This window comes from Tachyglossus aculeatus, chromosome 12, assembly GCF_015852505.1.
Source record: "Tachyglossus aculeatus isolate mTacAcu1 chromosome 12, mTacAcu1.pri, whole genome shotgun sequence".
NCBI classification, from domain to species: domain Eukaryota; kingdom Metazoa; phylum Chordata; class Mammalia; order Monotremata; family Tachyglossidae; genus Tachyglossus; species Tachyglossus aculeatus.
The window spans coordinates 28963287-28985624 of record NC_052077.1 but is presented as its reverse complement, the minus strand read 5'-3'; the positions used below and the strand labels follow the sequence as shown (position 1 = coordinate 28985624).

At 40.2% G+C, this 22338-nt stretch overlaps 1 protein-coding gene across 3 annotated transcripts in view; it reads left to right on the top strand.

Annotated features, from left to right (window-relative positions):
• The window catches only part of FSTL5 (follistatin like 5), a 580307-nt gene that overhangs the window by 26703 nt on the left and 531266 nt on the right, over window positions 1-22338 (top strand). For all 3 annotated transcript variants that reach the window (XM_038755340.1, XM_038755338.1, XM_038755339.1), the window contains exon 2: window positions 19516-19654. In XM_038755340.1, coding sequence (XP_038611268.1) covers window positions 19532-19654 — 123 coding nt within the window. In that variant the 5' untranslated portion in view covers window positions 19516-19531. The remainder of the gene's footprint in view (window positions 1-19515; window positions 19655-22338) is intronic.

Here is a 22338-nt window from a genome sequence, read left to right as displayed (position 1 = left end):
TGCTGCCTCTCTTGTCAGCCATCCCCTTGTACTTAACCGTCCCTGCTGTCAACCTGACTGACGTTACTTGATTTAAATTACTTAAATTCTCTGTGCCTTCATTTCCTCATCTGTAAAATAGGAATTAAATATCTATTAAAAGCTTAGCTACTCTCTGAATTAGCTAGCGGAGCATGGCAAGACTTCAAATACATTAAACTTTGGTGCAAATCCAAATCCTGGCTCTTGGCCACACAAACCCATGGCATTCCTCTCCTCTCCAGATTCTGCTTTTCACTGGGGTCCTCGGCTGGCTCAGGATCTACAAAAGCTAGCTGGCCATGCTTTTCTACTCTGTGTTTTCTCATGCGTAACAACATTTTATCTAGTCGTACATTTCAGAAGAATGATACTTTTCTTGTGCTGTTGGTATCCATACAAGCCACCTGATGAAATAAGTATTGGAGGAGAAGCGATGATCCCTAGCCTGGATTTGGATCCTGCAGGCATTGTCCTTGTATTCAAACTCATCCATATGGTCTAGGGTTTCTCTAGCTCAGGAGACAAAAATATAAACTTACATTAACCGATTTGTACTTCCCAAGTGCTCTGATTTGTACTTCCCAAGCGCTTAGCACAGTGCTCTGCACACAGTAAGCGCTCAATAAATACGAATGAATGAATGAGTGCATTTTCACCCTTTCCTGACAACCAGTGGCCAGCCTGGAATTCCAAAGGTACATAATTTTCTCACACAAAAGAGATAAGTATTTTTCCATTCCTGGGTCACTATATTGAGTTAACTGATGTAGAAGCCTTTGACCCAGCAGAAGGAAAGCTAAATAAAGATATGAAATAGTTATTATTGATAGCATCCGAGCTGTTAACATCTATTATATTCTATCCCCTTTAGATAACAAGATTGTTATCTTATAATGGAAGCAGCATGGCCTAGGGTACAAAACGTGGGCCAAGGATTCCAAAGACCTAGGTTCTAGTCCTGGCTTAGCCAAATGCTTTTCGTGTGACCTTGGGCAAGCTTCTTCACTTCTGTGTTTCAGTTCTCCTGTTCCCCCTCCTGTTTAGACCATGAGCCTCTCGTGGGACAGAGACTGTGTCCAACCTGATTAATTTGTATCTACCCTAGAGCTTAGAACAGTATTTTACACGTGGTAAACACTTAACAAATACCATAAAAACAAAGCAGAACAAAAAAAAAAACACACTTGTAAAAACAGTAACTATATAATGGGGATCTTCTAAAATTGATTTTGTCTCAGTTTTGCATTTGAATGTAATTTGAAGTAATTGTCATGCTTCTTTCTAAATGTCCTTGGTCATAAATGAATCTTTCCAAATGCATGGTCTAAAATGATATTTTGTCTTGAGGAATTTATAATCAAATTGTTCTGACAGTATGTAGAGTATCTGCTAGGCAACTATCAGGAAGTTCTGCTCTGTTTCAGGACTCAGGCTTGGCCCAGTTCACACCTGTATATATGTATATATGTTTGTACACATTTATGACTCTATTTATTTACTTATTTTACTTGTACATATCTATTCTATTTATTTTATTCGGTTTATATATTTTGTTGTTTGTCTCCCCCTTCTAGACTGTGAGCCCACTGTTGGGTAGGGACTGTCTCTACATGTTGCCAACTTGTACTTCCCAAGCGCTTAGTACAGTGCTCTGCACACAGTAAGCACTCAACAAATACGATTGAGTGATTGATTGATTGATCTGGCTCTACTCCTCTGTATTGGCCTCTTTCCACATTATCCAGGTTTCTTTCACAGCACTGGAAGGGGAGATTCACTGTTCAACTGCAAATTGCCAGCTGTGTGACCTTGGGCAAGTCACTTAACTTCTCTGTGCCTCAGTTACTTCATCTGTAAATGGGGATTAAGACTGTGAGCCCCACATGGGACAACCTGATCACCTTGTATCCTCCCCAGTGCTTAGAACAGTGCTTTGCACATAGTAAGGGCTTAACAAATGCCATCATTATTATTGTTATTGATCAGTAGATTGTACATTCGCATTGTGAATTCAAACAGTCAATCTTTCTGCTGCTCTTGGAAAATATCAACGGAGAAGCAGATAAATGGAGCCCATTTTGATTCATTTTACACAACTGAGCCAAAGTACAAGCAAATATGAGACAAATACTACTTAGAATTCAAATGAAGAAGTGGTTGGAAAAAGTACAAACTGTATAAAAGAGACAAAGTAGAGATGATACTAACATTGGGCTTCAAAAAACAAAGGCAAACAGCATTGATTAATAATAATGATGACATTTTATTAAGTGCTTACTATGTGCAGAGCACTGTTCTAAGCGCAGGGGAGGTTACAAGGTGATGAGGTTGTACCGCAGGGAGATCACAGTCTTAATCCCCATTTTACAGATGAGGGAACTGAGGCACAGAGAAGTTAAGTGACTTGCCCAAAGTCACACAGCTGACAATTGGCAGAGCTGGGATTTGAACCCATGACCTCTAACTCCAAAGCCCATGCTCTTTCCACTGAGCCATGCTGCTTTTCTAACTGTGGGCCAGACTTGTTCTTATAAATCCACGTTATCAACATATCTGGTGGAAAATGAACTCTGTTGGTGCATCTCTAACAGAAAATTCACTGGATGCCTGTTGGAGTTCTAGGAATAGGTGTTAAAATAGCCCTAACAAAATAGAGGTAGTCCTAGCAAAAAATGGGTGGTTGGCATGGTTTTCATTGGACAGTGATGCTACTGTGTTGGTGGAGATAACAATTCCAATTATTCCTTGACCCGTGAAATTGGACTTGCACGACGGGGGTGACCTGAATTTGGAATCCTGGAGAAGTTTCAGGTTGCAGTTACTCTGGGGATTCAAGTTAGGCCCAAGGTGGTCTCAAGTGAAGGAGCAGCATGGCCTAGGGGAAAGAGCGTGGGCCTCGGAGTCAAAGGACCTGGGTTCTAATCCTGGGTCTGCTAAGTGCTCCGCCAACTGAGACATTGGAGAAGTTACATAACTTTGCTGTGTCCCAGTTTCCTTAATTTAAAAATGGAGATTCAATACCTGTTCTCCAGACTGAGCCCCTTCCTTCCTTTCTCCCTCATCCCCCTCTCCATCCCCCCCATCTTACCTCCTTCCCTTCCCCACAGCACCTGTATATATGTATATATGTTTGTACATATTTGTTACTCTATTTATTTTACTTGTACATATCTATTCTATTTATTTTATTTTGTTAGTATGTTTGGTTTTGTTCTCTGTCTCCCCCTTTTAGACTGTGAGCCCACTGTTGGGTAGGGACTGTCTCTACATGTTGCCAACTTGTATTTCCCAAGCGCTTAGTACAGTGCTCTGCACACAGTAAGCGCTCAATAAATACAATTGATGGTGATGATGATGATTTGCACTGGGAGCCTCATGCGGGACGAGGACTGTATATGACCTATTTAACTTGTACCTACCCCAGCACTTAGAAATTGTTTGACACATAGTAAGTGCTTACTGTGGGCAAGGAATGTGTCTATTTACTGTTACTTCGTACTCTCCCAAGTGCTTAGTACTGTGCTGTGCACACAGTAAGTGCTCAATAAATACAACTGCACTTAACAAATACCATAAAAAATGGTGAGACCATCTTAATCATTGGAAACTTTGGACTTCAGGCTAAGAACCCTCAGGCTAACATCTTGTGGCAATGGGGCTATTCTGGAATAGGCTCTGGGGAGAGCATCATTATTCATTCATTCAGTCGTATTTGTTGAGCACTTACTGTGTGCAGAGCACTGTACTAAGCGCTTGGGAAGTACAAGTTGGCAACATTTAGAGACGGTCCCTACCTAACAATGGGCTCACAGTCTCTTAGAAGCTGCCTTTGAGTTGTGTGCGACCCTGCTGCGACAGGCCCTATGTCTAAACTTAACCTTTATGCTCACAATTCTAGGTTTCCCTAAACCACTATAGGGTATGAGAAAAAGATGAGAAACCACAATTCCTGCTATTTCCATGATCCGTATGTGCCAGAGACCATGTACAGGACAGTTATCTGCAGTTGCAAGCTCCTTGTAGTTCTATACCCTTGAACAAATGAAACTGCTTGGGATCATACAAAATTCAATTGATCTTATTTATTTGGGTCACACTGTGTACAGAGAGCATTGTACTAAGTGCTTGGGAGAGTACAATGTAAGAGTTGGTAAACACATTCCCTACCCACAACAAGCTTAGAGTCTAGTTGAGGTACATATGTCAGGGAACTGCCTAATAGGGAAGGCAAAGATCATAACCCGGCTCCAGCTAGCCAAACTGGAGGATGAGAATTCTGATGTTGGGCAGGCCACTGGGCCACAGTGGGTAAGACATGAGTTGTACTGGACTCTCCAAATCACCAGCTCTGATACCCCTGAGTAGGAGCCTCTTACTCCCAAAATAGGAGTTTGTGAGAAAACACCACAGATAATGGCTTTGTTCACATGATTTTGGTTCTTATTACTTATTTATCACTCAGTCTATTACAGCTATCAGAAACTGACACTTCAGGAAAATCAAAATACCTAGAATCCTTGTCAGTGACAACTGAAACACTGTAGAAATCCACAATGCCTCCGTGCATAATGCATCATTAGGTGTTCATAGACCTTGGCAGTGATACTCACATATACAAGGATAGGATCCTACCATCCAAAGCATCATCCACAGAGACAAAAGGTTTACACTACTCCGCCTCCTTGTATGTAGCATCTTCCTAGAATTCTCCATAGACAGAAATGTTATTATGCACCTTCCTGGTTATGGTAATTTTTCCATCTTTGAAGCAGAGGTAGTATTTCTCCCCCTTGCTGAAGATATTAGCAAAATAGTCCAATGGCCTAATCATAATCAAAATACATAAAAAAAATCCAAACTGAAAATATGTACACCACTGGGGAAAAAGGGCACTGATTTCTTTTAAAGCATCAAATAACTGCAGAATTCAGACCCCTGGGATTTTAGTCAAAGTCAGTCCTAAGAGCTGCATTTCTTCCTTAATTTACATTTTAAGTGCTCATCAAGGTTAAGAGGCAATGAAGTCAGAAGACTGAACATATAAATTTCATTCTTCTCTTGGACCAGGACACAGAGAGAATTTTCAAGGTCAGGACATTTTTAAACTTGTAAGGGATTTTGCTTTCACATCACATAAGGCTACAATCTATGTACCTTAGATGGAAAGGTGCTGAAATGAGAACCTCTTGCCCAGGCTATGTGAAATTGTTTACTGGGTTTGCCCCTCTAGTGCAGAACACACATAACACAGAGTAATTGGCTAGTCAAGTGGCTGAGAATTCCCAGAAGGTAGGGCTTTTGAAGAGAAAAACTGAATTAGTCTACAGAGAGCCTGATATTGACAAAAAATACTGTTTATTTTTTATCCAGACTAAAATCTTGTTTGAAAAGCTCTTTGAAATTTAAATAAATGAGATTAATCTGTAATTTATCTATGTTATTATGACCCTATACATAGCCACAGTAATAATAATAATAATGTTGGTACTTGTTAAGCATTTACTATGTACCAAGCACTGTTCTTAAGCACTGGGGTAGATACAAGGTAATCAGATTATTTCACGTGGGGCTCCCAGTCTTCATCCCCATTTTACAGATGAGGGAACAGATGAGGCCCAGGGAAGTTGTGACTTGCCTAAAGTCACACAGCTGATAAGTGGCAGAGCTGGGATTTGAACCCATGACCTCTGACTCCTAACCCATGCTCCTGCTACTAAGCCAAGTATTTCAGTTATCTCCTGTACATTTATTCAGCAATGCCAAATTTTAACTTTCAAAGAACAAGTTAGGGTACATGTAGCCTTCTGTTTATTATATTATTTCTTGTTAACTTTTCTAGGGGCACCAGGATTTATTAATATATACTAGGATTTCTCTTTGGGAGAAGGGAGTGATTAGAAAGTTACTAATTTGACTCTGTAGCAAAGTATAAAAGGAAAAGCAGCAGAATTGCCATGATAGATCTTGTAATAAATGCCGAGGGTGCACCTATATGTGATGTGTGCAGCCTACTTCATCATCATCAATTGTATTTATTGAGCACTTACTATGTGCAGAGCACTGTACTAAGCGCTTGGGAAGTACAAATTGGCAACATATAGAGCCTACTTGGGGGTTCAACATTCAAAATTTAGAACAGCATGACTAGTGTGGAAAGAGCATGGCCTGGGAAGCGGTGGTCCTGGGTTCTAATCCTGGATCTGCCATCTGTTGTGTAATGAAGGGCAAGTCAAATACGTTCTCTGTGCTTCAAAGTCACCTCATCTGTAAAATGGGGATCAAATCCTCCTCCCTCTGGCTTAGACTGAGGGCCCTATGTGGGACAGGAACTTTATTCAACCTGTTTAACTTATATCTGCCCCACATAGAATGCCTCTCAGTGTCATACCTGGAGAGTTTCCAGCTCTACCAGTCTTGACTACAGGAGGGAGAGGGAAGCAGAGACATTTCCATTCCTGGCTTGGGCAGTTGCTAGCTAGGGGAAGGCAATCTGTTATAAGTCAAAATTCACCTGTGCTGGGCAGCAGTGTCATGGGAGAGACTCAAGTTTACCACATGGAGGAGGCAATAGTAAATCACTTTCATATTTTTACCAAGAAAACTCTATGGATACACCTCTAGAACAATTGCAGATGGATGTGGGGCATTCTGCGAGGGATGTATTCATGGCATAGCTATGGGTCGGAGACAACTAGACAACTTAAAACAAGACCTCACATAGAAAGTGCTTAAGAAATACCTTTAAAGAAGGAGGATGAACCCATATGCTCTTATTAATAAATCTCTGCTCGTAATAATTGTGCAGCTTTCAGATGACAAGGAGAAATATTGCTATTTTATTAAGCGGTGAAAGAAACCAGATGATAGACAATGCCACAAAGAAAAGTTGTATTCTGGTTTTGCTTGTCTAAACTCTTGCTTAACAAAATGATGTAGAACAACGACTCACAGACTGGATGGCAGAAAAACCATGCTGAAGTATGGATGCCTAACTTAAATGTGGTATATGCACAGTAAAATCTCTGATCTATATAAGTATATTTAAATATATGATGAGTAAACCACCACTCAGATGAAATCATGTTGAAACAGGAACAGGAAGAACATTCTTGGGAGATGAACATAATCCAGAATTTTATATTTTGCTGTTCTTAGGAATGAAATGCATCACCACCCTGAGTTTTTTTCATGAAATTAAAGCCAAATTATGGATTTTAGTTCATTCCATTGTAAGTGTCCTTTGAAATGGAGTGCAATACTACCCCACTCATGGCTCCAATTTGGCTGCCCCTTCCAGTACTGATGAGTGGTGAAGGTTGGGGAAATTCCAGAGCCCCAATGGTGAGGCACACTTAAGTCCACAAGGCTTTGGCAGTGGCCGGAGTTATTGATTCTGACTTTTAAAATTTACTGCTCTTTCAAATAATTTACCTCTCTAAACCAGGACCTATTGGAACTATTGGGAAAGCTGTGTATACACAGGAAGGGAGAGAAGAATTGAAGATCTCTGATCATAATACTAATGATATAATAATAAATAATTGTAGTATTTAAGCTCTTCCTACATGCCGAGACTGTACTAAGTGCTGTGGAAGATACAAGCAAATCGGGATTGGACACAGTCTCTTTACCACGTGGAACTCACAGTCTTCACCCACATTTTACAAATGAGGTAACTGAGGCACAGATAAACTAAGCGATTTGCCCAAGGTTACACAACAGACAAGTGGCGGAGGCGGGATTAGGACCCTGATCCTTCTGACTCCTGAGTCTGTGCTCGATCCACTGGGCCGTGCTGCTTCTCTATTAGCTATAAGCATGATAGTAATATTATTTATTAAGTGCTTACTGTGTGCAGCACTGTGTACTGTGTGCACTGGGAAGGAGTATAGTCTTGCCTTATGCTATAGAATTATCTTTGACCCATAGCTATTCCATGGACACATCTCTCTCAGAACACTCCCCCTCCATCTGCAGTCGTTCTCGTAGTGTATCCATGGAGTTTTCTTGGTAAAACTACGAAAGTGGTTTACCACTGCCTTCTTCCTTGCAGTAAACCTGAGTCTCAGGCCTAGACTCTCTTCCATGCCACTGCTGCTCAGCACAGGTGAGTTTTGTCTTGCAAATTGCCTTCCACTCCCTAGCCACTGCCCGAGGTAGGAGTGGAATGGGTACACCCTAGCTTGACTCTCCTTCCCTCGGCCGAGGCTGATGGAGTACTGGAAACTCTCCAGGTGAGATCCTGAGAGGAGAGGAAGGCATATTTGGGTGGGAATTAACATTGACCCTGTCCCTTGGGAGACTCACTCTATGAAATCTTGTTTTCTCTCTTTCTCTTATCTTTAGGGTTAGGTCTAAATGAAATGTGAGAACTCCAATCAGGCATTTCAGTTCTGACTTTCACTTCCCCATTCTGCTTTTCCTCTAAGAATTCGGCGTGCTTTCTCTTGTGCTCTTTTGCAGTCTCACTTCTCTATTTTTTTCTTTATCCGCACCTCTTGCTTCCCATTATCTCTTTTTTTCTCCCCATTTTTTCCCCACCTTGTAGCTGCCGGCCTGTTTCCCATAGCTCCCATTTCCTGTGGCCGGTTTCTAGAATAAGAGAACACTTCATTATAAAATATTTGGCCATAGTTATGGGAAGATCATTAATTGCCACTCGGGGGAGTTCATTAGAAGAATCTTCTCAATGATCCCAGTAATAGTTTGGCTTTTTATAAATGACAATGTCCAGTTATGGACTTTGTGAGTAAGAAGAGATGTGAAGAACTTGCAGAGTTAGAGGTGAGACATAAAGATGATTGAAGGGTTTGAAAATCAACCTGATAAGGAAAGGCTAAATTATTCAGCCCCGGCAAGACTGAGTAGTAATTTAATAAAGGCCATCAAATATTTGAAAAGTGGTGATCAGCTCCTCTTCCTTTCCTCTGAAAGCCAAAGTGAGTTTTAAACCAGCTTGAGGAAGGATTTAGGTTACATAAATGAAAGAATTTCTGTAGAACAGAGAATAAGTGTGGTTGTGGACTCTCATTCAGTGGATGTGTGCTATATATGATCCTGACTGAAGTATGGAAATCCTAAGAGAATTTGAGGAGAGAAAGCGGAAACAGAGGGTATAAACAGCTCTTTCAAAATGTTTGGAGAGAAATGGTAGGAGGGAACCGTGGGGGCAATTGTTGATACATAAATGCTCTCTAGAAAGTCTAGAAAGTTTGCCTTCTAGACTGTGAGCCTGTTGTTGGCTAGGGACTGTCTCTATATGTTGCCAACTTGTCTTTCCCAAGTGCTTAATACAGTGCTCTGCACACAGTAAGCGCTCAATAAATACGATTGAATGAATGAATGCATAAGCAGGTTGAAAGCAGTGGGGAAGGACCCTACCAGGTTGAACAGACACTGTGTCTGACCTGAAAGTCTTGTATCTACCCTAGAGCTTATTCTGGATTTAGCAAATATCACAATTACTATTACCATTATTATTATTATTATTTAGGTTAATATCATCATCATCATCATCACCAATTAATATCCTGTTATGTCCTAGTGGACAGAGCAAAGGCCTGGGAAGCAGAAGGGCCTGGTTTCTAATCCTGGCTCCACCACTTGTCCGCCATGTGACCTTGGGCAAGTCGCTTCACTTCTCTGTGCCTCAGTTACCTCATCTGAAAAATGGGGATTGAGATTGTGAGCGTCATAGGGGACAGGGACTGTATCCAATCCAATTTTCTTGTATCTACCCTGGCACTTATTAAAGTGCCTGGCACATAGTTAAGCATTTAACAAATGCTACAATTATCATCATTATTATTATATCTCTGTCTATCCTTCCAGGGCAGATCATCTGCCATAAGAACAGAGGCACAAATATGCAGTTATAAAAATGATGATTCCTTCTAGGTAAAGAAAGTTTAAAAAGTAACATGGCCTAGTAAAAAGAGCACAGTTCTGGAAACCAGAAGACCTGAGTTCTAATCCCAGCTCTATCACTTGTAGACTTTGTGACCTTGGGCAAGTCACTGAACTTTTCAGTGTCCCAGTTTCCTCATCTGTAAAATGGGGATTAAATCCTACTCCCTCCTTCCTAGACTGTGAGCCCCAAGTTGGACAGGAACTGTGTCCAATGTGGGTATCAATACAGTTCTTGGCACAAGGTAAGTACTTAACAAACGCCATAAAAATAGAACAACAACTAATTCTGGTAAGAAGACTGGTGAAGATAGAAACTTTTATGTCCTTTGCAACAATTTTTCTGGGAGTTTTACTGAATATGAAATGATATAAAGTTTGGGATCACTTATGCATCCTCTCAAAGCATTTGGCAAACTTCAGCACTGTGCATTATACTAGATGTATATATACATATGTGTGTGTGGTGTGTATTCATATATCACAGATGATATTATGGCCAGAGGAGACTGGATTAGATATTTCAATTCAACATTCCGCAAGTTGCAATGAGTAAATTAAACTCAAGTTTTGGCTTTTTTGCTCACTTGTCACATTAAAGATAAGTGTCTGAAGTTTAATAATCTGAATTTTGTCATTACTCTTTATCATAAATTAAAGGTTGATGCTGTGTTACACTAGAACTCTCTCTTCCTTTATAGAAATAAAATTTAACTAGCAATCAAAGTCTCACTCCATAACTTTTCAGGTTTCGTCAATAGCTATAAAAGTCATGAAAAAGCAGGGAAAGCCATAAAGACTTGTTGACATGTGAGAACTGTAAGGTAATATTCAAAACCTGTATATTTCCTGAAAGAAGACACCTGGGAATTGCATTTCATTTTTGAGAAGGCTACAGATTGTATGACTGCTGAATATTTAACTGAATAATTATATGTATATATATATATATATATATATATATATATATATATTTTTTTTTACTTCATTCAACTATGAGAAGCAGGTATCCTTTAAGAGAGGTACAACTTATGGTTAATACACTGACTATTTGGGAGTACTTCACTAGTCAATTTATGTGACTTTTCTTTTTATCCTCTATAAATTAATCCTAATAATGTGGGGATAAAACAAAGTGAATCATCCCAAATGAAGCCTGCTAAGCAATTGAAATTATGCCACTCAGTCTTAATTAATTTTTAATTTGATGAAACAAGAAGAATTGATATGTAGTAGCACTTAGGAGAGAGCAATAGTGCTAACTAAAAAAAAACTTTTAATGTGTAACCTTTAAATTGCTAATATTATAACTATAAATTCAAAAGTTCTACTATTTGCAACTTCATAAACAGTTTCGTTCCTGAATTTTATGGAGGTTAAAATGAAAAGTCACAGGAGTACGTACAACACCATCTGTTATATAGGATTTTTAAAATTTGCATTTTTTTTAGCATTTTGCCGAGCTGTCAGTCTGCCAATTAATTATGATCATCTAATAGGCAGTGAGAGGCTATAGAGCCTGAAGTTAATATTTTGACATGATAATAATAATAATAATTGTGGCATTTGTTAAGTGCTTACTATGTGCCAGGAACTGTATTAAGCACTGAGGTGGATACAAGCAAATTCGGTTGGACACAGTCCCTGTCCCAAGTGCGACTCAGTTACCTCATTTTGTGAAAGGACCGTTGAGACTAAGACACGGAGAATTACAGTGACTTGTCCAAGGTCACACAGCAGACAAGTGGCAGAAACAGAATTAGAACCCATGACCTTCTGACTAGGCCCATGCTCTATCCACTATACCATTCATTCATTCATTCAATCGTATTTATTGAGCGCTTACTGTGGGCAGAGCACTGTACTAAGCTCTTGGGAAGTACAAGTTGGCAACATTCAATCATTCATTCATTCAATTGTATTTATTGAGCACTTACTGTGTGCAGAGCACTATACTAAGCGCTTGGGAAGTGAAAGTTGGCAACATATAGGGACGGTCCCTACCCGACAGCGGGCTCACAGTCTAGAAGGGGGAGACAGACAATAAAACAAAACATATTAACAGAATAAAATAAATAGAATAAATATGTACAAATAAAATAAAGTAATAAATAGAGTAATTCTCACCATGCTGCTGGGAATCTTTGGGATGCAGAGTAGTGATTTATTCCCAGATCCTCACAAACCAATCCTATCCCAGTGTCCACTGAAACCCAGCCTCTTCAGTCTTGCATAAGGCCACCTAAGGGTGTAGAAAGATTGAAGATGGTACAATTGTCTGGAAATCATTCTCATTGATCGTTTTTCTTTTTCCATCAATTTTCTGGGTTCACCCTTATTGTTTTATTATTAGTGTTATATTTCCTGATTGCTTTTTATGTGTCAAGCCCCTATAGGGAAGTGGCGTGGCTCAGTGGAAAGAGCAGGGCTTTGGAGTCAGAGGTCATGGGTTCAAATCCCGGCCCCGCCACTTTCATTCATTCATTCGTTCAATCATATATATTGAGCGCTTACTGTGTGCAGAGCACTGTACTAAGCGCTTGGGATGTACAAGTTGGCAACATATAGAGATGGTCCCTACCCAAGCGGTGTGGCTCAGTGGAAAGAGCCCGGGCTTTGGAGTCAGAGGTCATGGGTTCAAATCCCGACTCCGCCAATTGTCAGCTGTGTGACTTTGGGCAAGTCAATTCACTTCTCTGGGCCTCAGTTCCCTCATCTGGAAAATGGGGATGAAGACTGTGAGCCCCCCGTGGGACAACCTCATCACCTTGTAACCTCCCCAGAGCTTACAACTGGCTTAATAAATGCCATTATTCCTACCAAGTACTTAGTACAGTGCTCTGCATACAGTAAGCACTCAATAAATACGATTGAATGAATGACCATCCCCTTGATGATGATGATGGCATTTGTTAAGCGCTTACTATGTGCAAAGCACTGTTCTAAGCGCTGGGGGGGAATACAAGGTGATCAGGTTGTCCCACGTGGAGCTCACAGTCTTCATCCCCATTTTACAGATGAGGTAACTGAGGCTCAGAGAAGTTAAGTGACTTGCCCACGGTCACACTGCAGACACGTGGTGGAGCCAGAATTCAAACCCATGACCTCTGAGTCCAAAACCCGGGCTCTTTCCACTGAGCCGTGCTGCTTCTTCTTCCCCTTCTGGGGTGCACACCGGCAAAAAGTCACCACCACACCCCCTGGGCCTGGTATTGATGGCCGGTTGTTTGGACTTCCCCAGCATTTAGCACAGTGCTCTGCGCACAGTAAGCGCTCAACAAATGCCATTGAATGAATGAATGCCTGTTGGCTCGTTTTGCTCTCTTGTCCCCACCCTTTTGGACTGTGAGCCCGTTGTGGACAGGGATTATCTCTCTGTTGCTGAATTGCACTTACCCAACGCTTAGTACAGTGCTCTGCACACAGTAAGCGCTCAATAAATACCATTGAATGAATGAATGAATGAATGTCAAGCCAAATAGCAGAAGCACAAGTTTGCAGTTCAGAAAATTGAGTCATTATTGCTTAAGACAAGGTGTTTGAATGAGCTTTTTCACTTTCATTCTGATCATTTTTGATTCCTCTTGTCTAAATGAAAAAAATGAAATCTCCAACAACTAGATACTTATTAGTTGTAGGGAATGATTCAAAGATTTGTTTATACAAGTTGGACCTCTGGGCCTCTTCTTACATAGCTCATTATGCAATGTTCTGCCCTAATTCTTGCCTTATACACACTTCCTCTGAGATTTGCAGGTGGAGCAGAAGAGGTACAGAAAAGGAAAAATGATTCTTGTCTGGGGAAACTATGGTTTTAAAGCCGCAAAAGCTATAAGGAGGTCTTACAACAGTAGTTACTTCCTGGAAATGAGAGGCAAGAGGGAAAAATAAAAACAATTTTGGAGAAAGGGAGGAAATGCCACATAGGCATAATTGAACTCTATACTAGTTTGACAACTCCATTTTTAAAATTGCAATAAGTCCACGGCCTCCAGGTTTTTTGGTGCAACACGTCATTTTTCTGGCCACTCCTCGCGTTGTGAGCCCGTGGCTCATAACAACCAAGACTTTCTTGGGCCGAGGGAGCCTCGGGGGCATGTAGTAATAATAATAATAATATTGATAATAATAATAATGGCATTTGTTAAAGGCTTACTATGTGCCAAGCACTATTATAAGTGCTGGGGTAGATATAAGGTAATCAGGTTGTCCCACTAATAATAATAATAATATTGATAATAATAATGATGGTGTTTGTTAAGGGCTTACTATGTGCTGAGCACCATTATAAGCGCTGGGGTAGATACAAGGTAATCAGGTTGTCCCACTAATAATAATGATAATATTGATAATAATAATAATCGTGGTATTTGTTAAGGGCTTACTATGTGCTGAGCACTATTATAAGCGCTGGGGTAGATACAAGGTAATCAGGTTGTCCCACATGGGGCTCACAGTCTTAATCCCCAAATTTCCAGATGAGGTAACTGAAGCTCAGAGAAGTTAAGTGACTTGCCCGAGGTCACACAGCAGACATGTGGTGGAGCTGGGATTAGAACCCACGACCTCTGACTCCCAAGCCCGGGCTCTTTCCACTGAGTAGAGTCTATTACGAGAATACAGTAGAGTCAAACCACACGTCCGATCACCAAGGTTACTGTGGAAAGTTTTTTAAATAGTTTTACCAACATGCAAGGGAGTGACACCTACACATACTCTCACTCACTCCACTCCACCAAGGGTCCAATAGCAGCCTGATGGTCAAAGGAGCCCTTTCTGCCAGTGCTTCTTCTTTCTAAGTGCTGTTGCCTTCTGATGCTTTCGACTTCTTCTCTTCTGCGGCTCTCCTCTGAGTATTTCTGCTCCAGGTGCTTTCCTCTGCATGCATCAATGTGTCTTTTGTGTGCCGCCTGCTTTAGTGGGCCTGCTTGCTGCTTCAGCATGCGTCTTTGCGTGGCCTTCCTCAGTGTGTGGCTCCTGGCCTTTCAAAATGAGCATCTTTTACCTGCCTTAGGTGTCATAGCTGTGGCTCTATGTGACAGTCATTGTTTGGTCCAGGCCCGATACTGGGTAGAGCAGAGAGAGATGGCCACGTCTCTGACCATGCTCTGCCCTCACAGGCTGACAATCACCTGTCTCAGGTAGTGCCTTCACCAGTCTCTTCCTTCTTGTTCACGGGATCACAAACAGTCACTAATAAGGCCGTTTGTTATGGCTCACCACACCTCCCTCTCTGAAGTCCCGGCTGTTTCCCGTTGTTTTATTCTACCGACTTTTCCCTTGTTTGCGATTTGCTTCTTTGCCCCCTTCAATAACTGCTGAAAACATTTTGGGTGAGTTTGCGGTCTCTTAATACCGTGATTTATGTTCAATTTCTTCCCGAGTTGGAGTGTAAAATTCTGCAGGGCAAGACCCTCGCTCTACTGTGTGTTCCCCAGCAGCTAATATATTGTTCTTCCTCCTAGTAGGTTCTCAGTAATGCAACCAAGCAATCAGTGATATTTACTGAGCACCTACTGAGTGCACAGCACTGATTCATTCATTCTTTCAGTCATATTTATTGAGCCCTTATTGTTGTATTATGTACTAAGTGCTTGGGAAAGTACAATACAGCAATAAACAGTGACATTCACTGCCCACACTGACTGAGCTCACCTGGGAGAGTTAGTGTTAGATCTACATTTTCTGCCCTCACGAAGCTTACAAGCTAATGGGAAGCTCTGTCCTTGTCAAGAAAATGTTGGAATGGAGTTCCGTCTGCTTCTGGCTAACCAAGGAAACAATCTTTTTAGGGCCTATTTTATGGAGATGTGTTCGTGTGTTCTCTTCGTATTTGTCTCTGGTCTTTCTGCTCCCTCCACGCTGTGTGTGTCTTCCCCAGAGTCTTGAACCACTTACGTCACCTCCGTAGAAATACTCTCCACCAACCTTGCATTGAAAATAAGAACTGATGAAGAGAAGTAACTTCATTAACTAAATTGCCTTTTTGTTTCCTTGATAATGATGGAATCTATGTGACTTTTTTGTGGTATTTAAGCGATTAATATGTATCAGGTACTGTAATAGGTGCTGGGGTAGTTAAACGCTAATAAGGTTGGACATACTGGGGCTAACGGTCTTAATTCCCATTCTACAGATGAGGCAACTTGGGCATTGAGAATTGAAGTGACTTGCTCAAGGTCGCACAGCAGACAAGTGGTGGAACCAGGATTAGAAAGCAGGACCTCTGACTCCAAGGCTGGTGCTTATAATAATAATAATAATAATAATAATAATAATAATAATAATTTTGGTATTTGTTAAGCAGTGCCAAGCACTGTTCTAAATGCAGGGGGAGATACAAGGTAATCAGGTTGTCCCACATGGGGCTCACAGTCTTAATTCCCATTTTCCAGATGAGGTAACTGAGGCACAGAGAACTTAAGTGACTTGCCCAAAGTCACACAGCTGATATGGGGTCGAGTCAGGATTAGAACCCATGACCTCTAGCTCCCCAGCCTGCACTCCTTCCACTGAGCCATGCTGCTTCTCTTTATCCACGCGGCAATGCTGCTTCTCACAATTCCATTTCTAATTGCCAATGTAAAGCTCTGGGTTAGTGCACGATACTCAATGCTATGCTATATCTGGCTGATTCTTTTACAAATCATTATCAGATATTTGATTTATTTTTAAATGTGGCATTTATAGGATAGAGGCACACAAATGAGGTTGGCATGATTGTTGAAGTGGTTGTTAGTGACAATGAAATATGATTCAAACATTCTATATTGGGCAATATAGAAGACCCTCATTAAGAATTCCGACTATATCTTTCATTCTAACACTTCCATCGTTTAAATAATGACCGTATTTCTTAATATTATAATAAAACTAGTCACTTCTCCAAAGACAGGTGATTGAGTGGTTTCTATAAGATGCACCTACCTCATATGCTATTAGAAAATTTACTCCACGGCTCTGGGTTAACTATGCATGAGGGGATGTGTCACTGAAAAAAGAAGGAAAAACAGGTGTTTGAATAATAATAATAATAATCATAAATATCGTATTTAAGTGCTTACTATGTGCCAGGCACTGTTCTAAGTGCTGGGGTAGATACAAGATAATTGAGTTGGACAAAGTCCCTGTCCCACACAGAGCTCACACCCTTAATCCACATTTTCCAGATGCAGGAACTGAGGTCCAGAGAAGTGAAGTGACTTGTCCAAGGTCACACAGCAAAGTGGCAGAGGCAGGATTAGAACTCATGACCTGCGGCTTTCCAATATAATAGTTCCTTTTCTTATTTTCTTTTCCCTTATCTGTAGTTTTTCCCTACCTGCAGTTTATTTTAATGTCTGACTACCCCTGGAGATTGTGAACTCCTTGCGGGCAGGGATTGCACCTAGGAACTCTATTGTGTTGTACTTTCTCAAGCACTTAGTACATTACTCCACACCCAATACATGCTCAGTAAATACCACTGATTGATTTAGTACGAGAAAAAATTTTGTTTCATTCATTCATTCAATCGTATTTATTGAGCACTTACTGTATGCAGAGCACTGTACTAAGCGCTTGGGAAATATAAGTCGGCAACATATAGAGATGGTCCCTACCCAACAACGGGCTTACGGTCTAGAAGGAGGAGACAGACAACAAAACAAAACATGTTGACAGGTGTCAAACCGTCAGAGTAAATAGAATTATAGCTATATGCACATCATTAACAAAATAAATAGAGTAGTAAATATGTACAAATAAAATAGAGTTTCCTGCCTCTGAAACTTTATATTCATTCATTCAATCATATTTATTGAGCGCTTACTGTGTGCAGAGCACTGTAGTAAGCACTTGGGAAGTACAAATTGGCAACGTAGTGAGCTCGTATAGTTCTTAAAAATGCTGTGAAATAGGATATGTAACCAAATAAACTCTCTAAATCATGTTTGGGGCTAGAAAAAAGTGTTTAAAGACACTTTCCTGGGACTCTTTTTTATCATAATCATTATCAGTATTGGTTGAGTATCTATGTTGTACTGAAAACGTTGTGATAGGAACCTGCAAGCAAGGTAAAAAATATGGATCCTGCTCTCAAGGAGCTTACACTTTAATGGAGGGGACAAATCAATCAACCAACAATGATAATAATGATAATAATAATGATAATAATAATAATAATAATAATGATATTTATTAAGCACTTACTATGTGCAAAGCACTGTTCTAAGCACTGGGAAAGTTACAAGGTGATCAGGTTGTATGACGGGGGGCTCACAGTCTTAATCCCCATTTTACAGATGACGTAACTGAGGCACAGAGAAGTTAAGTGACTTGCCCCGTGTCACACAACTGACAATTGGCGGAGCCGGGGTTTGAACTCATGACCTCTGACTCCAAAACCCATGCTCTTTCCACTGAGCCATGCTGCTTCTCTATCAATCAGTCTACCAATCATTCAGATTTATTGAGCACTTACTATGTGCAGTGCACTGTACTAAGCGCTTGGGAAAGTACAGTACAACCGAATTAGCAGGCACATTCCCGGCCCATAACAAGCTTAAATGGACACAATTTTCCATACTTACAGTATGGAAAAAAGTAAGAACCTATGTGTGGAAACAAAATAATAAGCTTGGTTTAGATGCAGTTACTGATCTTAGGAGCCCATCGTCATGAATAGTAATCATTTATCACCATTGTCTGTTTCTATTTGTAGTTAAGTTTTTGGAGACTTGAAATTATTCATACATGTTATTTATCATGTCTGTTTCCCTTTTTTCAAGTCGTGGCATGGTTTTTAAGTGGTGATTGAGCATTCCCTTATCTCTTCAGCCTGATCGTAGTATTTGAGGTATATAGATTTTAAAGTCTTTAGGTTGCAGGGTAAAGCCCATTTTTGCTAACGTGTGAATTTAATAGCACCCGCAGAGATTTCTTATAAATCCAATTTTATTCAGACTGCTTTTCTCATGATATAAGGCATTATCTACTATAAAATAGTTGTCCTTTTCATTTGAAGAACACTCCGCTGATGGCAAAATTTACTGAGTTCATGTGTGACTGAAAAGATCAATGTGGGACCTACATTTCCAGCCACATTGTGCAATGCAAAAAGTCCATCTCTTGTTGTGCTGTCTTGCTTAACAATCATTCATTCATTCATTCAATCGTATTTATTGATTTATTGAATCGTATTTATTGTTGGGAAGTACAAGTTGGCAACATATAGAGACGGTCCCTACCCAACAGTGGGCTCACAGTCTAGAAGGGGGAGACAGAGAACAAAACAAAACATATTAACAAAATAAAATAAATAGAATAAATAAGTACAAATAAAATAGAGTAATAAATACATACAAACATATATACAGGTTTGCTGTAACATTTGCTGTGTCACTGTTGTTTTCCCTTTTGCCTCCCTGTCTCCTTTCTTACAAAGCTTTTTATTCCAAGATAACCACTTCTTTTCTGATAGCGGTATGCCATGCTGGTCTATCTTCAGGAACTGATTCCCAGTTTTGAGCTGTGCTGTCAGAGACTTTGTTTTACATAATGAACACACGAACATTCATTACTGACTATTTATCCTTTCAATTTTGGCAGGCGATCACCTAGAAGGATGTTCAAGTGCTGGTCAGCTGTTCTGTTTGTCGGATGCATTTTTCTGGGAGCTGAAGGGAGGCCAACCAAGGAAGGATATGGATTTAAATCCTATCAACCGCTAGTAAGATTGCGGCACAAGGTACTGATTGCATTCTGGCTCTGTTTGTTCATATTCAAAACCGTTTAGCAGTGATTTACTCACTGGAGTTCCAATGATTAAGTTTATTACCCGTTTGGGGTTGCCTCTTTCAAAATTTTTGTCTTCATAGATTCTTTATTGTGAAATTTGCATATTTTAAAACTATAAAACAGAGCTTTCTGTTTCAAGGTAACAAATTTTAGAAAGGAAATAAAACCTTTTTTTTCTATGTAAAGGCAGGGTTGGCTCAGAATTTTATTTTGTTTTGCCTTTGAAAATTGCATATATGGGTAACGAGCTGCAAACTAGCTTTAGTGGGATTACATCTTTTGGAAATAATGTAGTTCAGGATCTAATTAATTTGGGATTTTCATTTGGTTCTGTCAACGAACCCATAGACAATTTGTAAACTGAAATTGTTGAACTAATTCCTCTGGGAGCTTATCTGCTCCCAGGACTTCAACTACCATCTCTAGTTCTTTGACTCCCAAATCTTCCAGGGAACCTGTCCTAATTAATTCCTGAATTGCCCTGTCACATCAGTAGAGCTTTTGCATCATTCATTCATTCATTAATATTTACTGAGCGCTTACTGTGTGCAGAGCACTGTACTCACCTAAGCTCTGAATAGTCACAACCCCTACACACATTTTATGTATTTTATATCTGTATTGTAGATAGGTCTGTCTGTTTCTCCTCCTAGATTGAAAGCTTCTTGAAGGCAGAGATCATAATTTATAATACTACTCTGCTGTCTCAAGCATCTAATACAGTCCTCTGTGCACAGTAGTTGGTCAATACATATTATTAATTGATTGGTCTGACTTGCTACTTCCAACCTTCCTTCTACTCTTCACATCTGAATTTCTTCCTGCAATCCCCCTCTACATGGGTGTCCTTCCAGCACCTAAACCCAAATATATCCAAAACCACCTCCTCGTCTCTCCTCACAATATGCTCCTCCGCCTAACACTTCTGTGGTCCACCACAACCAACCTCCCTGTCTCCAAAGACCACGACCTTGCTTTTATCCCTCACCCCTTCCTTTCTAATCCAATATTTAATCTATCACCAAATACCCTATTTTTTTCCCCTCCAAAACAATTTCTGTATCTATCCCTTCCTCGTCATCCAAATGGCTCCCATGGTGTCTTTTTGTCATGCATTGGTGTGACTTTGCATCAATTCCTTCATTAGTCCATGTGTCACTCTACCTGGATTATTTTTCTGAAATGTTGTTCATTCTTTCATTCAATCGTATTATTTATTGAGCACCTACTGTGTGCAGAGCACTGTACTAAGCACTTGGGAAGTACAAGTTGGCAACATACAGAGACCGTCTCTACCCAACAACGGGCTCCCAGTCTAGGAGGACTGTTGTTCTGCCTGCATTTCCCAACTCCTCAAAAACCACCAATGTTTATCCATTCTCTTAACAGGATTCTCCTCAATATTGGCTTTAAGGCATTGAATCAGTTCTCTTTTCTCTCTACAAATTCCCTATCTTCTCTTACCTACATTCTAGGTCAGAGTATTGTTCCTCTCAACCTAAATTGGACCTTGATTCATTCATTCAATCGTACTTATTGAGCATTTACTGTGTACAGAGCACTGTACCAAGGGCTTGGAAAGTACAATTCAACGATAAAGAGGGACAATCCCTACCCACACCGGGTTTACAGTTTTTCGCATCACTTCTTCTGACCACTTGCGCATGGCCTATTCCTTGCCTGAAACTCCCTCTCAACGAAGAATCCAGCAGGTCACATATTCTCCTCAAGTGCATAATAATAATGATAATAATGATGGCATTTATTAAGCGCTTACCATGTGCAAAGCACTGTTCTAAGCGCTGGGGAGGTTACAAGGTGATCAGGCTGCCCCATGTGGGGCTCACAGTCTTAATCCTCATTTTACAGATGAGGTAACTTAGGCACAGAGAAGTTAAGTGACTTGCCCAAAGTCCCACAGCTGACAATTGGCAGAGCCGGGATATGAACACATGAACTCTGACTCCATAGCCCAGGCTCTTTCCAGTGAGCCATGGTTGATGAGTGTTGAAACTTGGACATAATAATAATAATAATAACAATAATAATAATAATAATAATGATAATAATAATGACATCTAAGCACTACTCTCTAACTTCAAAGCACTTATGCACAGGTATTAAATACCCTATTATTTAACCACTAATTTCTTCTTTATCTAGTCTGAAAATCATTTTGGTATCTGTTTACACTATTAGTTTGAATATTGCTTGAAGATAGGGATTATGCATATTTTACTGGACTTTTGAAGCATTTAAGCCACAGAGAAGCAGCAAGGCCCAATTAAGTAATTAGTATGTGTCAAACACTGTTACAAGTGCTGGTTTAGATACAAGCGAATCAGATTGGACACAGTCTAAATAGGAGGGAGAACAGACATTGAAAACCCACTTTGCAGTTGAGAAAACTGAGGCTCAGAGAAGTCAAGTGACTTGTCCAAAGTCACACAGCAAGCAAACTGGCACAGCTGGAATTAAAACCCAGGTCCTCTGACTCTCAGGCCTGTCTTCTTTCTACTAGCCCTTGCTGCTGTTCTGCTTCTTAAGTGTTTGGAAAAGTCTAGTAAAATACATATGATCCCTATCTTCAAGCAGTCTATAGTCTAGTGCTATAAATAGATCTTTGGCTAGTTA